Source organism: Anneissia japonica, unplaced genomic scaffold, assembly GCF_011630105.1.
Source record: "Anneissia japonica isolate Jap-2015-1 unplaced genomic scaffold, ASM1163010v1 scaffold287835_len3118868_cov185, whole genome shotgun sequence".
NCBI classification, from domain to species: Eukaryota; Metazoa; Echinodermata; class Crinoidea; order Comatulida; family Comatulidae; genus Anneissia; species Anneissia japonica.
This window is the reverse complement of record NW_022737223.1, coordinates 548,741-568,910: the sequence shown is the minus strand read 5'-3', so window position 1 is coordinate 568,910 and position 20,170 is coordinate 548,741. Positions and strand designations below refer to the sequence as shown.

The window sequence follows — 20,170 nt, the reverse complement described above, 5'->3', positions numbered from 1 at the left end:
ACGACATTGATTATAGACTTGCCTGTTGTTATTGTCTCGGCTGTCTATATGGGAGCTTTGATCATTAAAAAAAATGTTAGAATGCTGATTTTGTCCAGATTATACAAATTTATGAAATGCACCTGATCATACTGTTTTATTTTATTCATGTCAATATTTATGTACATAAAATTACTCATCGTACCTCATACAAGGCCTTTGGATTATAAAAATGCTGGGTGGTCTTTTCAAAAATGGGTTTATAATGATTTACAATTGCTTGCTTATTTGTTTATGATTGAATTAATTAAATGCTTACTTTCTCATTTACGTGCGTACTGATTTATTTTCTGATTTTTACCTTTGATTACTTGGTTAATAATAATATTCATATTATATACTAAGTTCCAGTTGATTTTGATTTGTTGTATCAACGAAGAAAAGAAACAATTTAACTTGAACATGATTGGCCCAGTTTTATTCTTTAAAGCAATAAAGGAAATTAATAGTTGTTGGAAATTAGAGTACCAATATGAGAAATATTTCAGTAGAATGAGACTAATTAAACCTGAGTAATGAGCCTGAGCTACTGTGTGGAATCCTTGAACAGTCGTAGTCTATGTGTTGTTCAATCAACTACCAGACAGTAAAATACTGAGTAAGAATATTCTTTGCTGACTTAAATGTACTGTATGCACAATTTTTATGAAGGCTTTTGTTTGTGCAAACTGACTGATTGGACGGTGTTAAGGGGTGGATTTAGAGGGGGCAAGCCGACCGCAGCTCCCCCCCCCCCCTTTTTGGAAAGTTAAAAACAAAGAAGAAAAAAAAGAAAGAAATAATTGATCGCCCAAAACGCCTCAGATGTTATTTTTGGCCGTCTACCCCTGGGGTAGTGTTGTCTTAATTGGCCCCACTTTTGGCCCCCACTTTCGGACATCTGGATCTGCCCCTGGTGTTGGCCATCATGGCTTCATTTGTTTATATATTTATTTAAATAGCCATAAACCACTTCTGAAGTTGGACACTAAACCAATCATTTTCTTAAACTTTCCTCCCTGGTGACAGCAGTACAGTGCACTAGCATTTGGGTAGGCTAAGTTCCTTAGTAGACCATGACTCTAATAAAATGCTAGTTTTTCTGAGTACTACAAACTCTGTATCCTGATCAGGTACTCAGGGTCCTGTTGCATTCGTCAGAAATTGTCAGCCCCTATCAGAGATGCGTACTGATTATGTAGGCCTATACTAGGCCAACACTCTACCAGTTATGCACATACCAGATTTATTCCAAATCAACTGGGTACATGGGTAAATATTATACTTATACTATATAAACCTTATAAAGTCAACACATTTGGGAATAATATCTTGCCAAATGAGCATCCACAGATTCAAACTTGTGATCCATAGATTGAAAATCCAAAATCCTGCCGTGCCTCATGCTACCACAATTTATACATTGTTTCCGTACATTTTGAGTACCAAACCAATCATTGTCATAGCCTGGAAGTTGTACGTCAACTAGACAAATTGGTACAACTTTTTTTGGAATCGCTTCAAACTTGTTCTAAATTGCAAACATATGCTGTAATTTGTTGTTGAAGTTAAACATGCCATGTCAAACTATATTGTATTCTTAATAGTTGTATGGCCAAAAATTATTTCATGCAAAATCGGCTTGAGTACAGAAACAATTTTTGCCAACTTTGCCAACGAACCATTCTTAGAAGTCATTGACTACTTTGTCTGTTTCATGTCTAATCAAAGTGGGAATTTGGATTAAATCGGTAAAGAGGAGCCAAGGGAACTGCTTTTTCAAGTTATCCGAAGTAACAACATTCTTGGTTTGTGTTAAAGAATATCATGTAGAAAAATATTAAATTATTAAATCATAATAAGTAATTAAAAATCGTTTTTATTGTTTTTTAACACAACATTTTCAGCATTTTGCATTATATAGATTTTTTCTCATGTATAGCACCCTCTATAGTTTAAACTTTGTATACTAATACTAATAATGCATGCATAAATTGCTTTACACAGCATGGTCAGAAGTTAAGATCCCGTACACAGTAGTTTAGAGGTAATGTTCCGACACAATAAAGGATTGAGAAATTATTTGTTGTGTAATCAACTTCTTTTTCCTTCAAACTTGACCACTTATTTTTGCAAGAGGGTGTGTTTTGAGGACCCATATTCAAATTATGTCATCCACTACATAACATAATTCTCTGACTAGGGCTTTGGAAAGTAGTGCTCATCTATATGGAGTTTATTTATCATCTAGTTATAATTCATATGTCATGGAAGTTCGGAAATAAAAGGTAAAAGAAGGTTCCGTAAATGCCAGAAAACATGAATACTCAGAAACATGGAAAAAATTATCTGAAGCTGCTGAATACATGCGTTAGTGCATAAAAAAAGAACACAGATATTAGACAAATTAATATAAGGTGAACATGTACCTTGCATAGAAAATAGATTTAAATGTATTACAGGCCCATAGTATTAATATAGTGAAGATTTTAACAACTTATGTGTATGAATCACATATTCTTAACTTTACTTTCTTGAACTGTAAGACTTTTATAATGTTGAGTGCAATCAGCTGATATTTATTGCGCTGCCTTTTGCCACGCAATGTCACAGAAAATCCTGAAAATTGCTCTCATAGAGGAAACAGCTAATTTTATTGTCGTCTTGCTGACTAGATGTTCATTTAATGGAGAACAAAACTTAAGTGGGTTTATTAGCATACAGTGTGATTTTACATACTTTACTTTTATACATAATGCTTTGTGGAATTTTCAAAATTAATTTAGCATTGAAAGGTGCCAGACATTTTTTTTGTGTGATTCAAACAATGTTGCTAGGTAGTTCAGCGGTGTAACCTTCAGTTAAACAATGAATTTCAATTGCAATGTCTATTCTATACACTTGGCAACTTTCCAAAATATACATACTCTTGGTAAAATGCTTATTTACATACTTATTTACATAATTGTAAATATATGTTTTATAAGATTAACAATTATAAGTGGGAAGTGATAATATAATTGAAAACTATTTCTACATTTTTGTTATATTTTGGGTTAAAAAAGAATGCTCTAACTCTTTTTTGTATGTCTCGATCGCATATTTGGATACCTTTCAACCACCAGTGACAAAGAATTATTATAGTATAGACCTCCTTTTTGCTTTTTTTTCAAATTCAATTTTACCTTAAATAATGACATTCTATAGTCGTTATTGTCATTGTCTTGTTTACTATGCTTACCTAATATGTCATAATATGATTCATCAATATAATATAATTTACATATTTAAATATATCTGACATTTCATTGACTTAATTTGAATGATGTAGGTCAAAACTTCATGACAAATTGCTTTAAAAAGTTTATCAGTAATTTGCCATGCTGCTGAATTCACAAGAAAAAATGTCATCAATGTCACACAGTTTCCATGAATTTAACAGATAATTTGTCCGTAAGTTTTTACCAAAGTTCATAGTTTGAATCATGGAAGAAGAATAAAATTAGACCTTGGGATAAATTTATTTAAAGATATACCAAGAACTAATTTCAGTATTAGCTTTTATACCATATTAGGTTTTACAAAAGACAGTACCATTTCTCTGAACAACGAGAGATGCAAGCCATCAAGCTTCTATGCTTCAAACTAAATTTATTATCTTCAGGAATATTAAGAAGTAATGTCAGATTATGTCTAAAGTTTTTCCTAAAGATGAACACATTTTGTTTTTTCAACTCTGATATAATCGCAAAATAAATATTGTTTTTTTTTTATAAACAATAAATTATAACTTGGCATACAACAAATCACTTAAAATAGTGTAATATAATAATTTTCAATATCGATAAATATAATATAGAAAGTGGTTTCAGGTGGTGCTTAAAGGAAGTTGTTAAACCTAAAATAACCGTTGTATTTCTTGTGATATTAAACAAGAACTTTGTATTTCCAGTGGTATGAAACAATGATTTTGTAAACAAATATTAGCATTTTAGAACAATCCTATGTAGTCAGATGAAATTTTTTCAGACAGAGAAAAAAAAGTGTTCATGTTCATGACTCACCGGTTATGGGAAATTAACTTGAATCACCTTGAAACATTTTAAAACATTCATCAGTGACATACATTTTTTAACCTTTGGCATAGGAGTGCAAATGATCTCCACTTTCAGGTTTACAATTATTTGACCTAGTGATGCGATATATTGCGAAAAAATAAAATGATTTTACAAACTTGAAATGTAAGGAATAATGCATAAATTGTAATATCCCATATATTAATATATTACTGCAAGGGGATGCTCAGTTTTTCAATCATTCTGGCTGTCTGAATTGGTAATTTACAACTGCATAGATTTTCCGAAAAAATGGACATCTTTCGTATATGTATACCTCTTCTCTTGTGTCTTCTCTGTTTCTTTTCAATTTTCAACAATTTTCCCTGTTGTTCACACTGAAACAACACCTTTGCAGGTAGAGCAGCAAATCATTTATTTTCGAAATATGTACCAAACCATGGAGGGCTTGGAATGCTAAGCAGCCCACTCCCAGGGTAGTGAGGCCCAAGGGAGCATCCAGTGGCCACAGGCCTCTTGTTACGCCACTGGCAAGAATTGTGTCTGGGTATGCTGAACATTTGCTATGACCAGTCCCCCAACAGTCCCAAGTGTCATTGTTATTCCACTAGGAATAACAAATTACTATACTTTATGAAACATTACTTGGTTTACTTATAAATCAGATTATATACTTAAATCTTACAGACGGTGGGTCAGAATTCGACAAGGGGAGCTGTCCTACTATAAACCAGATGAAGATAAACATACTGCCCTCAATATATTGCAACTGGCTCATGATATAACATCAGTGAAGAAAGCTGGAGATAGTGCAGTCAGTATTGCCACAAGAAAGAAGATGTACCTGTAAGTTATCAGTATAGGACTTTTGGAGGACTTCATTTTACAGACCCTGGCAAATTGTTTCCATGGTGGACAGTGAACAATGAAAGAAATTACAGGCATGAATTTGCATGCAAAACTTTAAATGGTATAAAGTAACACAATAATATGTACAATAGATTTGCTTTACATTTGTCTCCTTATTCCAAAAAACAAAAACAAAAAATGATATGACAAATAATTTATAGTTTGCAATAAACCAAACTAATGTAAATATATACTACTTTTTGACTAGGCAGTTTGTAAAATTATACCTCACTGTTTTGCTTTTCCAACAACCCAATATAAAATAAATATATACTTTATCTTTTTATCAACAGTCATTGCACCTAGGAATAGCATGGTCGATAGATGGCGCATTATAAGTGCTGTTTTATTAAGCAGTTAGTATAGTTGCATATCATACACTAGTGGAAATTATTATACGAAGGAATAGATTTATTCCTGAAGGACTGCAATGCCTGAAAGAATTTTTTAAAATATTTATCGCAGTACGCAATACATTTTACAAGTTGAATTGGCCTTTTGCATACAAACTGAAAAAATGATCAAGCAAGCTGTGTACTAATTAAAAAGTAACACACAGTTTGGAATAGGAAAATAACATTGGGATTTACAGTGATGATGTCACAATTGACTTATTATGTTGTTATTATCATCTACTTTATTATTTTTCAGATACTATATTTTTTTTTTGTTACATATTTTTGGTGATGTAGTTTAATTTTTGTTGCAGCTTCCGTATTCCTAGTAACAGTCAACTTTCTGCAAAAGAAATCATTAAAGCAAGAGATGAATGGATACGAGTAAGTCAGTATAAATCAAACTTTCCGATTTCTTGATATTTTAATTAGTTTAGCGATAGCTGTTGGCTTTTATTTTGTATCTATAAAGTGATACTGATGTTATATATATTGTTGTTGATTGTATAAAATCAATGCACTTTCATAATACATGACACACCATATCTATTTCATATCCTAGGCTCTTAAGTATGCATGTGGTGATCGGTGGATGGACTCGGAGCCCTTCAATGACGCTTACAATCGTGCAGTGAATGCAGCAAGGGACCAGGTTCATGGGGTTAAAAATCAAGACCACATCAGATCAACTGTCAAAGACTTTCAAAAGGTATTCTAGGCGACAGCATGAAACTTTATAAAAATAAGATATGTATATTTCTTCCTATTTATTTTTTTAAAGTATTTAATAATCCCATTACTACAATGTTTACATTCACCAATAAAGTTTTATTTTTATTCTCTCTACCTGCTAAAAATGAAAAATTTTATTTTAATTTTTTGTCCGCCCTCTCCTGACAATCTTTAAAAAAATTAGTTCGCGGAACAAAGTATAAAAAAAGTATCGCCATATCATGTGATGATGATGAATGAGTTAGATAGTAAAATGGGATGGATGTGAGACAAAGCGAGACAACGCGGGGTAATGGGATGGGCAAACGTGAAGGGCCGTGATTGCTGTGGATGCCGGCGCAAATTTTTAAACTGTCAAAAAATTTGCCACGGCAGTCACGGTGCGAATGAGAAATCCTAGTAAGCCGCAGTAAAAATGGGGTGATCACAACAAAACGCAACAAAACATGATAGTACGTAATAAGCCATAACAAAACTTGGAGGCGGTCCAAAGTGGGACGGGAAGCATAAAATGGAAGAAAGCCACAAATAAAACAAAAAGAATCCAAGCTATGCCACCAAAAAGGCCAAGACGGAAACTTGAAACATGGAAAAAATTGGCAAAATCCCACGGCGCACTACGTTTCGGGCAAATGGGGCTGCCGTGGCCACCGGGAACATAGTGTAAACCTAGCATAAGTGCTGCAGCACATATAATTTTGAGACTTCAGTGAGATGCTTATTTGAGAGAGGTTCCTCAATAGTAGTGCTTGGAATGCTAACATTTTACCACATGTTACGCAGGGTGTTCGACTTATTTATCGTAGTGTATCGTATTACTAATTTCATGAGAAATTGGGTTTTTATTAGTTTCTCAATGATACAAAATCATCAAGGTCCATTGTGATATGTACTTTCTATGGAGTGTCACAATTTTTATTCAACAGATAAATTCGAACAGCATATTTTTTTTTAGAGAGGTGCTTTTTATCTCAGTTCGTCACTATACAAAGTGGATAATTTGGAATCTGGTGTCTATTATCACAAAGCATAAATCATTTTTCTTCCAGTTGTTTGTTGGTGAAATTGGGTCACCTAATTATGGTGTGTAAGAGTTTATTGTCTAGGGGAAGTATTTTAGAGATTTCATACCATTTTTTTTGTTGTTTTCAGGAATTAGAAACGTTGAATGCTGTCTTGTCTATAATGAATGTCAAAGGTGACGCGAAGGTGGCAATGGACAAGCTGCAGAATATGGCAATATCCATTGAAACGATGATGAAAGCAAAAGAAAACAATGAAACTAGGTATAATAACCATGATTAATTTTTATACCAAATTTAAATTGATGAATAAAAACAGTTCATGGACATCACCTGCTGATCCACAATCACACCCATTAAGTTAAAAATAATATTTAATATATATGAAATAATATCTGAAAAAGTAATCTTTTATCAGACAATTTTATGTTATTTGTATAAGTATTTGAATACCATTTTAAATACTAGTGTTTAATATATTATTTTATAGCAATGTAATAACAACTCAAAGGGACAATACAGAAAAGACAGAGGAAGAAATCTATGACACGAATAGTGTAACAGAAAGTAGTTACACCACAGTTGATGTAGACTTCCGACAAAACCAAGTCAACAATGCCAGTCAGTCCATTGGCAGAGAAAAGTTTCCAACCAGTGCTGCTGCCATGGTGCAATTTGAAAACAATGATGCAGATGATAACAGAGCAAGTATGAAATCTGCACCAGAAGCAGAGCGAGGGCTTTCAGAAATGGCAGGTCCAAGCACATCAGGCTTTTCAGAGAAGCTGTATGATCATGGTGGATCCATAAGGAACTCTATCATGAGCTCAGAGCCAGAGTATGCAGATGATGTCTATCTTCAGGCAAGAAATGATGACAGTGCTACAGAATCGGCTAGGCCTAGCACACCATCATCACCAATAGAGCCGGACTCTGAACGATCTAACACACACTCAGTGCCACCACCACCTCCTCTTCCACCTCCAGATTTACTAGGTAAGTTTCCAAGGAATACCTGCAATTAACATCAGTGGTGTATCCTGGTGTGCCCACAGGCCATCAGCTTTTTAGCTATTTCATAAAAATCATGGAATCACTTTTATTTGTTGTTTGGGTTCTTTATAAGTCAAGTTTCATCAGAAATACATCTGTCATTTTACAAATCAAACATTCATTCTTTTTTAAATTCTGGATACACCACTGGACATCATTTATTGTCAAAACTATTAAGCTGGGTACTCACTGCGTCGTACGACCGTTGCACGACGAATCCACATTTGCTTCCAGCAAGCAGACGACGCAACGTCGTCTGCTGATTGTCAGTGGCAGTCTCAACAGATCCTCATTAAAAAAGCGATCCGTTGGTTCCGCGATGTCGCGTGCGTTCGTCGTCGTGTCGCCGTTGCGCGCAGTGACTACCCGGCTTTATTTTCCAGAGTGATGCATCTTGTTTCATTTGTATAAAAGCACGATTTGATCTTCTGGGTGTTTACACTTTTTCATAAATTTAATTTTCCAGTGTAATAATTACTATTATTCTTTTTGAGAAGCAAAAAAAAACAACTGTTTGTACTAGTGAACACTACTCTGTTTCTATATTTATTACTAATACCTGTGACACTGATCAAGAAAGTGTTAACTTCATTTTCCAATTTAACTAATAAAGACAGAAAGCATGGATATGGAATGGTATCAGGTCTGAAAAAGCATGGAAAATCTATGATGGTGATGAGTATGGGAATGCATGGAAAATGGAATGTTACCAAGTTTTGGAAAGCATTGAACTTGGAACGATACACTATCACCTTTTGAAAGAGCATGATCAACAAAATTCTACATAAGTTTGGAAAATGTAGTTGGATGGTATGGTAAGGTTAAAAAGCATGGAACATGGAATTAGTAGCCTGTCAAGTTTTGACAAAGCATGGAATTTCCTGAAGCATGGAAATGATCCCAAACTGACATTTATGCTGTTCTTCCATGGCAGAACATGAACACCAAGGCAATTCAAATATTATACGTGAGGGATCAGTGCAAGAAAGAGTGTCAGCATTTGAGGAAAAAGATGGAAAGCCAATTTCTAGGAAGGGTTTGACACGGACACCTGCAAGAAGAAACAAGTCCCCTGGAGGGACTCCAGTTGGCAAGCAAATCATTAAAGCAACTGTAAGCTCTGAATCAACTAATTCATTCTCACCAAGACCATTCAACAGTATGAGCAACAAAGCACCTATCCATCATATACAGGCACCATCCAATTCAAGATCACTCTCAAACCTTTCCTCTGCCTCAAGATTGTCATCAGCAGTATCTGGGGGAAGTAAAGCAAATAAGGGACAACCTCCAAAAAGATCACTTCCTCCCATTCCATTGTCTTCAGACAAACTGGTGCATTCATCTGCATCAGAATTATCTCCACCAAAAACGGACAACAAACAGGAGAACAAGTCCGACACCAAGTCATTTGGACAGCAGCTGCGGTCAGTGTACTTGAACAAATTCAGAGGAAAGAACCGAACAGCAACCAAGAAAGCCCAAATCCTCATGGCTGAAAATGAATATGAGGACCCACCTCCTCCTCTACCACCTCGTAGCTCCAGAATATTTGATCAACCACAAATGCGTAGGCCTACATCTGGGTGTTCATCAGGATCAATGTATTCTGGTGGAGGAGGTGTGTCGTCAGGACATCTATCTGGTGCATCAGTTGTAGGAACACCACCACCTCCATTGCCAGATAATGGTAATACCTATTCTTAAGTTAAATAAATAGTGGAATGTATTGTATAAGTATGATTTTGATTGCTTTCCATTGTTCAGAAGCAGCTTATCTTACAAAAACAAATTTTGAATCTGATTTACCTTGCAACAATATCCTTTTTTTCTTACAGAATTCTTCAACAGTCCATTACTCAAGTTAACAGCAATTTCATGTTTTTGATATTACAGGTGCTGTACCCCCACCCCCACCTCCACCACCCCCTGCTGTAGCTTATGCTCTCGAGCACAAGTTCACAGTTAAATCAAATGTTAAAATGAGGCCATTCCATTGGAATAAGACTCCAGTGCCAATGGTAAGTAGTGTGCTTGCCATATAAATGCTTTTATATTTCATTTATTTTGGGAATTTTTTGGGAAAAAAAATACAGAAATCATCAGTAATTTTCACTTTCCTTTACATTTAACAGTACACTCATTATTTTTAGGATAGAACGATGCTCCAAGTCACTTTAATAGATCCTAGAAAGTGAAGTTTCTTTTTTTATTAGCAAATCAGCAGTAATGTTAGTAGTCGTTCTGTTTTTGATGGTTGAATTCAGATTGTCAAAATTTTTAAAAATTTAGATATCTTTTCCATGAAACAAGGATTTCTGAAATTCTCTTCAACAATTTCTTACACACCTGTGCTAGACTCGCTCAGTAACTTGGTCAGGTGTTGTTGTGCCAGTGACAACAAAAAAAATTAGGACAGGCACATGGGTGTTGTTACGGTCATGCGGTGCCCTGGGATGGAACATTCTATTTTCTTTGTAGGGATGTTCATTTAAAGTTTATACTGGCAATAGTCGGTTTATTGAGGTAAGTAATCAGAAAATAGACTTGATGTTTTACAGAATTTTAACCCAGTTCTTGTGTGTCAAGTATGAGCAGTGTATTGATAGTGTATCCTTGGTGTGACATGAAACGAAAGGCGTTGGCATGTTTACTTTGGCTACAGGAATATGCAAACTGTGTAGCTGGCTATTTATGATACAGGAGCTTTTGCAAATATTTATAATTGATTTCTAGGAAGTAACTCTAAAAAGGTTAGGTTCATTAAGCCAGAAATAAACGCACAGTTTGCATCATGTGACTTCCTTCAATCATTGCCATAGAATATTAATCATCCTAGTTGCTATGGTGTAGTTTCTATGGAAAAAAAAAATTTTAGGGGCTTATAAGTATTGCTTTTCATATTAATCTTTTTTTTTTTAGATAAATTGATAAATTTGAGATAGACATATAAGGGAGAATTCCAACTTAAATGCACCACTTGTGCAATGATTGCTACAATCATGCTAGTGTAAAAGTAGTTTATATTTTGACTTGATACATCGCAGCCTTTGATCAAACTGTTCCCCTACTTAAAACTGTTTTCAGTGCCAGCCCAGCATTCCCTACAATTTACCCTACCGTTTACCACACATTGCTGCCAGACTCTAGGCTATTAGGATAATCTGAGGGAACTATTATTTCAGTTTACCTCATATAAGACCCTTAGCCATGCACAATATAAATTTGAAATAGCCCTCTTTGATAATTTAGTAATTACAGTCGTAAAATAATATGAGTTTCTTTTATCATATGAAAAATATTTTTGTGATTTATTTGAATTTAAATTTTATTTGTGGATCAAAATGTAACATATTTTAAATTTGTAATAATTTTATAGCACCTGCAATCATCCTGCAGTAATACATGACACCTCAGAGTGCTTCAGTTCCTTGGTCACTTTATTTATGCAGTAATTCTTGTACAGCTTTCTGCCCCTCAGACTGGATGTTTGTAGGGCAATGGGTGGGGGGGGAGGTGAGGAGGTGGTTGCACCATACCCCATTGAAAACTCGTTGAGCAAAAAGAATACTCAAGCAATTAAAAATCATTCCATATCACTTCATTCACCCAGATAGTTATCCATTACATTCCCACTGTGGCCATATTGTCCCCCATATCTATACTTTAAGATACACCACTGGATGTGGGTGAGTATTCTAATCATACTACTGTTGTCTGGGTAGAATGCTTTCCTAGCTACCATTGATGGACAGTCGTAATTGTACAGAGAACATAAGTTTGTAGAAACAATTAGCATGTTTATTTTTTACTAACATTAAAATAATTAAATCTTCATTTACCTTGTACATTAGGCTAGGAAAATCAAACCAATCATTTTGGTGTATATAACTGTACACTGTTAATTGACCTTTCAATACTTGTACAGTTTATATACAGTATGTTAAAACACTAGAAATATGGCCATTTGATTTTTTGCTGACATCAGGTAGATCCAGGGTCCTCAATAGAAATTTGATTTAAAATGCTATGAGGCATTGGGGTCGGTGACATGATGCAAGACATGAATACAATTGTTTTGAACCATTCTTGGCTCATACTAAGCAGACACTGTCAAGCGTCACAACATTAAAAAAGAACTACAAAATTTAAAGCTTTTTGCATTGCAGGGCCTTACATTGCTTTATCTTTAATTGCATCTTTCTTTCACAAACCATATTGATTTTATTTGATACGTTTAAAACAGGAAACATATTCTATTCCTTTATCTGGACACCTGTTGAGCAGCTTGTTCAATATGGTCCAAAAAGTTTCTTGTTTAATCATACATCAGTGTCAGTCTCACTTTTTCATGTAGTTTAATGTAGTCAGTTTTTTACTGAACATGCACATCACTAGATAATCCAAGGATCCCAAGCCTCTCCTGAGTTGCATGAGTTTCACAGATATCTTCACGGTTCCACGCTTGCTTTAACAGCAAGCATCTCCCACAAACGCCTCTTTTACTACTCTGTTTGTTTAAATGAAATAACTATGTTAGTATGACTGCATGCAGCAAAATACAAATAAAGCTTATTAAACAAGATCAAAACTGGCATGAAAAGATGGAAGGCCAATTTCTTCAAGTAGTTATAGAATAAAAAATGACAATACGTAGCACATGCTGATGCACATTCATTCGATCACCTTTGGAACTATAACCTCACTAGGAGGTATTCCATAATTTTATTTTATTGTCTGCAATCAATACATTGGTAATGAAACCTCCAATGACCCACCTGCATGTCTGAATAGAGTATGAGATTGTGCCTTGCCAAGGGAAACAAACAAATGCCCATGGACTTGAATAATGGTCAGCATGGGCTATCAATAAAGGTCTGGTTATATGTTGTTTTAACCAATTATATATAGGACAGAAAGCTGAGGATATTTAAATTTTGAGTCATAGAACGATGAAAGCATGGCAGTGTCATTTTAACCATTCTAGAAGTTCTGACAACCGTACCCAGCAAACGTAAAATGTTATCTTGCAGTGCAAAATCAGCATGAGCTACAATGTTTGGGTGGATAAAGGACTTTAAAAAAAAGTTGCTGTATTTAATGTATCCTCACCGTATTAGGGTCACTTCTTTAAGGGAAAGCCAGCTTGAGATCAGGTCATGAGTATGAACTAGGACATTAAGATGTATGTCAACTTAGGATTTTTGTTCATGCTTGCAATGATTTCCCATGGTGATATGAAAGCTGGATTGAACAGACTTTTGTAGATTATAAAAAAATATTTTTAACTGACGCATAATGCTAATTATTAGAGTTTTTTGTGAATGGATGATAAAGTTCTTTGCTGTATTTAATATATACTCACCGTATTAGGATCACTCCTTTAAGGGAAAGCCAGTTTGAGATCAGGTCATGAGTATGAACTAGGACATTAAGATGTATGTCAACTCAGGATTTTTGTTCATGTTTGCAATGATTTCCCATGATGATATAAAAGCTGGATTGAACAGATTTGTGTAGATTATAATAAATTATTTTTAACTGACGCATAATGCTTATTATTAGAGTTTTTTTTTGTAAATGGATGATAACACTGTTATTTTTTGTTTGTTTTTTACTTATTAATATCTCCTTTCAACAATCCAAACAGGAATGAGGCTTCCACTTATAATTATATACAATTCACCTATTGTATATATTTTTACATGTTTTTTTTTTTTTTTCATGAGTGTCACCCACATCATTTGTCCTTTTTTCATGTTTTTCAGTTTATATTTTCACTCATATATACATAGTACCAGTATTTATATTTAAGATGTTCACCATACACAACTGACAATTGTGTGTTTATAATTCATTACAATATTATAATTTAAAAAATTAAAAGAATTAAAGCAAAATGTACATGTTGTTGCTATTCACATTTATATTTATACATTAAGAAATTAGTTTAGATGAATATTTTGGTGGTTAAGATGCTTGCCTTCCAGTCCCAGGGTCCTGTATTAAATTTGTGTCATGGTAACCAGATTTTTCTAACAACCAAAAATAAGTCCACTCATAATGAGACTTCAGGTAGTTTATGAAGAGCACCTTCTGTGTATGTTTGTCTTGTGAAAGAGATTACCATTTAAGTGATGAAGTTTGTTGTTTGGCATATTCTTGACCTTGTGCCAAAAAGTTGAATAAAAAAAATTGATGAAAATATTATTACTGTATTACTTCTAATGAAGTAATTTTATTTTTTTTTACATTGCCTAGGTATGCACCAGTGTTTGGAAGGATACACGAGACGTTACCTGTAAACTGGACTTAGTAAAATTAGAAGCAATATTTGGTTCGCAAGATGGAAAAGTGCAAACTGGTATATATTTTATTGAAACATTGTTTAATATTTATCTCTATTTATTAAATTATATGTTGAGAGTGTTGCTCTTTTTGAGTATAGAACAGTATAATATATGTAGCAGTCACGTAGAAATAGGGGCCGGTTCATTAAACCAGGGCGCGTTGTCCAGGGGTCCCCCAGCAGTTCCCAAGGGCTGGCAAGAAAAAGTGTGAACACCTGTATTGGATCATGGAATAGGCACACACTTGAGGACATCTGGTGTTGATTAAAAGATTTTGGCAATTCTGACGTGTTGATTTAGCTATTAATATTACATAATGTAAATATTAAGTACTCCGCACTACCGAGCCCGATGTTCAGAATGTGATGACAATGGGTACCAAAAATGTCTGAAGAAGTCAAATTGACTTGTATTATTAAAGATTAATAATGTTTAGCATAGTCTTAAAATACGAGATATCCTATCTGTTAGTTGGGAATCTGAAATCAGTCTGTAATTTAATTGTATTCCTATATTCTCAAAAAATAATATTTGACAGTAAAATATATCCAGGCATGGAATGGCAAAACTAAGTACTGTACAATTAATTTAGTAAGTAAAGCGTATATGACAATTGCAGTAAATTACCCTCACTTCAGACTGGGGCCCTAGTTGAAACCCTTCCTACATGTAAGTTGATGTTGTTATTTGTTGTTGATTTTCTTCATTTATATTATTCAGTTGTACAAAACACAGTGAAGAAGAAGATTAAAACATTGCTTGATCCGAAGTTAGCTCAGAATCTTGGAATCTTCCTGAGCGGATTCAAGATTGATTTGAATGACTTAAAGAATCGATTAGTGATCCTTTACGAATGTGACGGCGGTTTGTCACCAGAACATATCTCAGCTCTCAGAAGGTAAGGCAAAAACCACTTCTTTACTCATATAATTATTATTAATAATATTAATATTTCTACTTAAAAATGATGCAAGGCTAAAAGAATTGAGTTGCACAAGCACAGTAACATTTAGCAACTAGGGTTCGGCATTAATTAAACTTTCGGTATACTATGTGTAAGAATATGATAGTTGGGTTAAAACCAGTGGTCACTTGTCTCAAAGTTTTGTTGAGATTTCTCTGACCGTCATCAGGAGAATAAGAAAAATCTCACCAAAATGTTGAGACAATCAGCCAGTTGTGTTATCTCAAAAACCAGATCATTACACATAGTGTACCAAAAGTTCAATTATTTAATTATAGATACTTGCCATGCAAATCTTCAAGAAATATTAAGGTTGGCAATTGTTTTTCTTGTTTAACTATGGGAGGCCAATTCTGGAGTTGCCAACTATCACTGAACCCGTACATTTGGCTGGTGAAATGGTAATCTTAGGGCTAATTTCCATTGTATTAAATTTATTAATTAAAGCTTAAAATTTGGCCTTTTGGAACAATTATAAAGTGCTTCATATCTGAAGAGAAAGGTTCTAGGCGATCATGCTATGCCATTCTAAAGACTTGCATTCTGTACTTCAATGTGATAGATAGTGGGGAGCAATGGTTACAGGATCATTTTATAGAACCATAATGTGAAAGCATTAGAAACAAATAAAAAATGTATTTTTGTTTCTGTTTTCTCCCTTTTTCTTTGTTGCATAGAAATTTAATTATTATGCACCATTTAAAGTCTAAGTTTGGATTTAAATTGGGTTTTATCATTCAATCAATCAACATCAATTCCATTTATATGGCACCATGCCAATAGACGTTGCTCTTGGTGCCGTTCCAATAAAGAGATTATTAAAAAAGGTGCGTCTTGAGTAGTGAAAACCGTCAAGTGAATGTGATTGTTTATATACTACTCCTTGGTTTATAAAAAAGATTGCTTTGCAAAAAATCTGGATTTTCAAGAATAATTATATTGATATTGGTAATTTTTTGTTTACATGTTGAACAAGTTCAGCAACTTTTAGATTTATTATTTTTATTATTATATTTATTATTCATATTATTGTCAAGACGAACAGTATCCTCAAAGTCAGTTCTTGATTTTTGTTCCCTCTCCTGATTTTCTCCTATTCCAGGTTCCAACCAACGACCGAGGATAAGGAAATGTATAAATCGTATGATGGTAATCCAACCGAATTAGAAGCAACAGATCGTTTTATGATACTCATGTGCGGTATTCCAAATCTACGTATTCGTCTTGATCTTCTAAGCACCGTCAATGAGTTTCCAGTACAGTATGAAGATCTTGCACCAGTGAGTGTCTCTTTCTTTTTATAAAAATAGATAAACTTAATTGACATATCATCATCAACATGATTTTACATGAATATTATTAATTATCGTTAATTATTATCTATATCCTTTACACCAGTGTGTGTTGCTTTCTCTTTTAAAAAAGAGCGATAATAAACTTAATAGCTCATGTTTATTATCATCAAAAATAATTTACATGATTGTTAATTATTATTAAATTAATTATTAGCTCTTTAATTATCATTATTAATCATCAATTATCAATATTGTTCATCAATAGTTAATATATACAATATTTATTTAATGTATTTTTGTTACTAAACCTTAAATGATCAGGCAAATAAATAGCAAAAAACAGCTGAAAACTATTAACATCATTATTATTAACATCATTATTATTATCATTAATCAGTAATTATTATTCTGTAAAATCTAATCAAAAACTTGGGAGTGTTGTCATCGTTGATGGTTCATCATAGTTATAATCTTTTCTTTATATTATAATTACGAACGACTGCATTATCTTCTAACACATCTAACCCTACTCTGGTGACACCCATTAAGGGGACACGTTTTTTGGTCCCTACAGTTGTCACTTTAATAGTTGCGGGTTCTACTATAGTAAGTTCTACTGTTTACTAGTACATGTGTATATTATTGGACCAATGCCTTCAATTCCACCAGAAACAAACATTATAACTGAAGTATATTAGATTCATATACTGCTTCAGTAGACTGTATAATTTGATATTTCACTTTTTCCAAAATTGTAAATAATTGTCCTGGCAAAAAACAGACACTTTGTGATTTTCCCTGTGTTTTACAACAAAAATGTTATAGTAGATTAGTTTATATTAATTCTTAGAGTGTAATACACAAATAAAAAATATGAATATAATCTCTTCTAACAAACACACTCATAAGTGCTATTGATATTTTCAAATGTTTTTCTGCATTTGTATCAAAACTGTAGTAGTAAATTAAGACGTACTTTCATTTTGCACCCTGATATCAAACACTTTAAGACACACCAGACACGCCACAACTAATTTGCATACTCAGTTCAAGTCTATATTTGGTTGACACATGTGTTATCTATATTTCCCAGTCTGCGTTTACAGATTTAGTTTAGAGTTTTCCTTGAATAGATATGACTTGGCATTAATCTAGTTTGCATCTGTACATCCAATAATAATATCTGGGGGTATCCAATAATAACATGAGGAGTATCAGAACATGAATGTTACATGACCTTGGGAAGGAAGAAATATAATTTAGGTTGCTTCCTCACAAATTTGATTTATTAGACTTGTACAGTCTCTAAAGCTCTGTCCATTTCATGTGACAAATTTGTGTGTTGTGCCCTTATATGAGCATGATAATGTCTTAGTACACCCAAATATGGGCATATCACATTTATTTGTCTCATGAAATTTGTTACTTTGGAGCAGATCACATACTGCATATCTGAGAATGTTTACATTAGAAACAGGTATTGAAGATGGAATGTTACAGACTCATAATTGTTAAAATTATATGTGAAATCTTAAAATGCCTCTTTCAAGTGTAACCAATGAGTGATTACACTCCTCTCTTGTACACCATATTTACCCAGGGTAAGCCCACTTTCGATCAGGGAATGCTATAATAACTTCTTGGTTCAGTTAATAATGGCTAAGCCAGAGAAGTTAATGATTAAACCATGGCCCTTCCCTCATATTCTGGTTTTTTTTTTTAAATTTAAATCCTGGATATAATTATTGAATTTATTACCATTTCAAATATAAATAAGATAATTTTAATTAATAGATACACTTTATATAAGATAATTTTAAATAAGATAATTTTAATTAATAGATACACTTTAGTTTTAGTAAGTCAATTAACCATATAGTCATACATTGCTTCATTCATTATTTATCCCTCCATTCATTCATTCTTTCATTTACCGTACTCGCGCGAATAAGCGCCCTGGTACTTAAAATGTTTTTTGCACTTTCTAAGGGGTGCTTATTCAAACGAGGCTCTTATTTAAATGGGGGCGCTTATGGAAATATATTAAAATTGAAGGGTTCTTCTGGGAACTTTGAAATTTTAATGGGCGCTTTTTGAATGAAAAAAGGATTGTATAAGGACATCTGGAAACTGAAGATTACGAATGGTTCTGGTGCAGAAAAGATAATCATCCAGAAAGCATGGCTCGTGACAGGAATGCTGTGAGTTTCAACAGCAGATGAAATTGGTGGTGGTGGTGGTGTATAAGCTTGTTGGCCATCTACCGATTGAGATTAGCAGGATCATTGCAGGCTTAAGTCTTGCAAACTCACATGAAAACGTAAATTGTCGGGAAAAGAAAAAGAGAAGTAGACAAACGTAAGAAGAGGAAAGTTGGAAAGATACTATTCAGGGAGCTTCCATCTGTCCAGGAGAAAATCCTCATTTTAAAATTAACATAAGAAAATGTGAATCCAATTCGCAGCTCAAATCATGCCAACTACAGTCTCAGATTATCGTTTGCTAAAAAAAAAATCAATCACAAAATATTGTTTTAAAAATTGAATAAACACAGAGGGTCCTTATTCAAATTAGGAGGGGCGCTTATTCAAACTGGGCGCTTAAGACAATTTTCACTTTTCGAGGGACGCTTATTCAAGAGGGGCGCTTATTCAAAAGGGGCGCTTATTCAAAAGGGGTGCTTATTCGTGCAGGGGTGCTTATTCGCGCGAGTACGGTATTCATTCATTCATCCATTTATTCATTCATCCATTCATTTATTCATTCATCCATTCATTTATTCATTCATCCATTCATTTATTCAATCATCCATTCATTTATTCATTCATCCATTCATTCATCCGTCCGTCCACTCATCCATTCATCCATCCATCCATCCATTCATTCATTCATTTATCCATGCATTTAATATATATTTTATAAATGTATTTTAATTTCTACAGACTATTGGAAATGTTATAGAAGCATGCAAAGAACTGTACAGTAACCAGAGGTTCATTGCTGTCCTTGAGTACATTTTGGCGACAGGTAACTTTGTGAATAGTACCACTGGTAAAGGACAGGCTCTTGGTTTCAGGCTGTCTGCATTAACAAAGGTAAGAGGCTCTATAAAAAATGTGACAAGTACAGTTACGGATATATTCTTCATGTGCTAATAGATTTTTTTGATTCAGAGCTAGTTAACTTACGTTATTTTGAAAAGGATGTGGATTATATATTATTGATTAGGTTAACTATATATTTTTTTTATGGTTAGGGAAGCACAAGTCAGCAAAATGTTATACAGTTGTAATTATTTTGTAATTTAATTAAAAATTGTTTTTAATAGATTAATGAATAGTACTGTAATTATATAG

The 20,170-nt window shown here is 33.7% G+C and overlaps 1 protein-coding gene across 2 annotated transcripts in view; it reads left to right on the top strand.

Moving 5' to 3' along the window:
* LOC117117217 (formin-J-like) overlaps positions 1–20,170 on the top strand; it is a gene marked incomplete at its 5' end in the record, with an annotated part of 49,117 nt that overhangs the window by 23,258 nt on the left and 5,689 nt on the right. Inside the window, 11 exon segments of one of the 2 annotated variants that reach the window (XM_033261453.1) lie at positions 4,782–4,940; positions 5,713–5,782; positions 5,961–6,107; positions 7,283–7,416; positions 7,643–8,148; positions 9,140–9,895; positions 10,102–10,226; positions 14,467–14,569; positions 15,276–15,453; positions 16,622–16,799; positions 19,757–19,909. In XM_033261453.1, the coding sequence (XP_033117344.1) occupies positions 4,782–4,940; positions 5,713–5,782; positions 5,961–6,107; positions 7,283–7,416; positions 7,643–8,148; positions 9,140–9,895; positions 10,102–10,226; positions 14,467–14,569; positions 15,276–15,453; positions 16,622–16,799; positions 19,757–19,909 (2,509 nt within the window). 2 annotated transcript variants of the gene reach the window in all.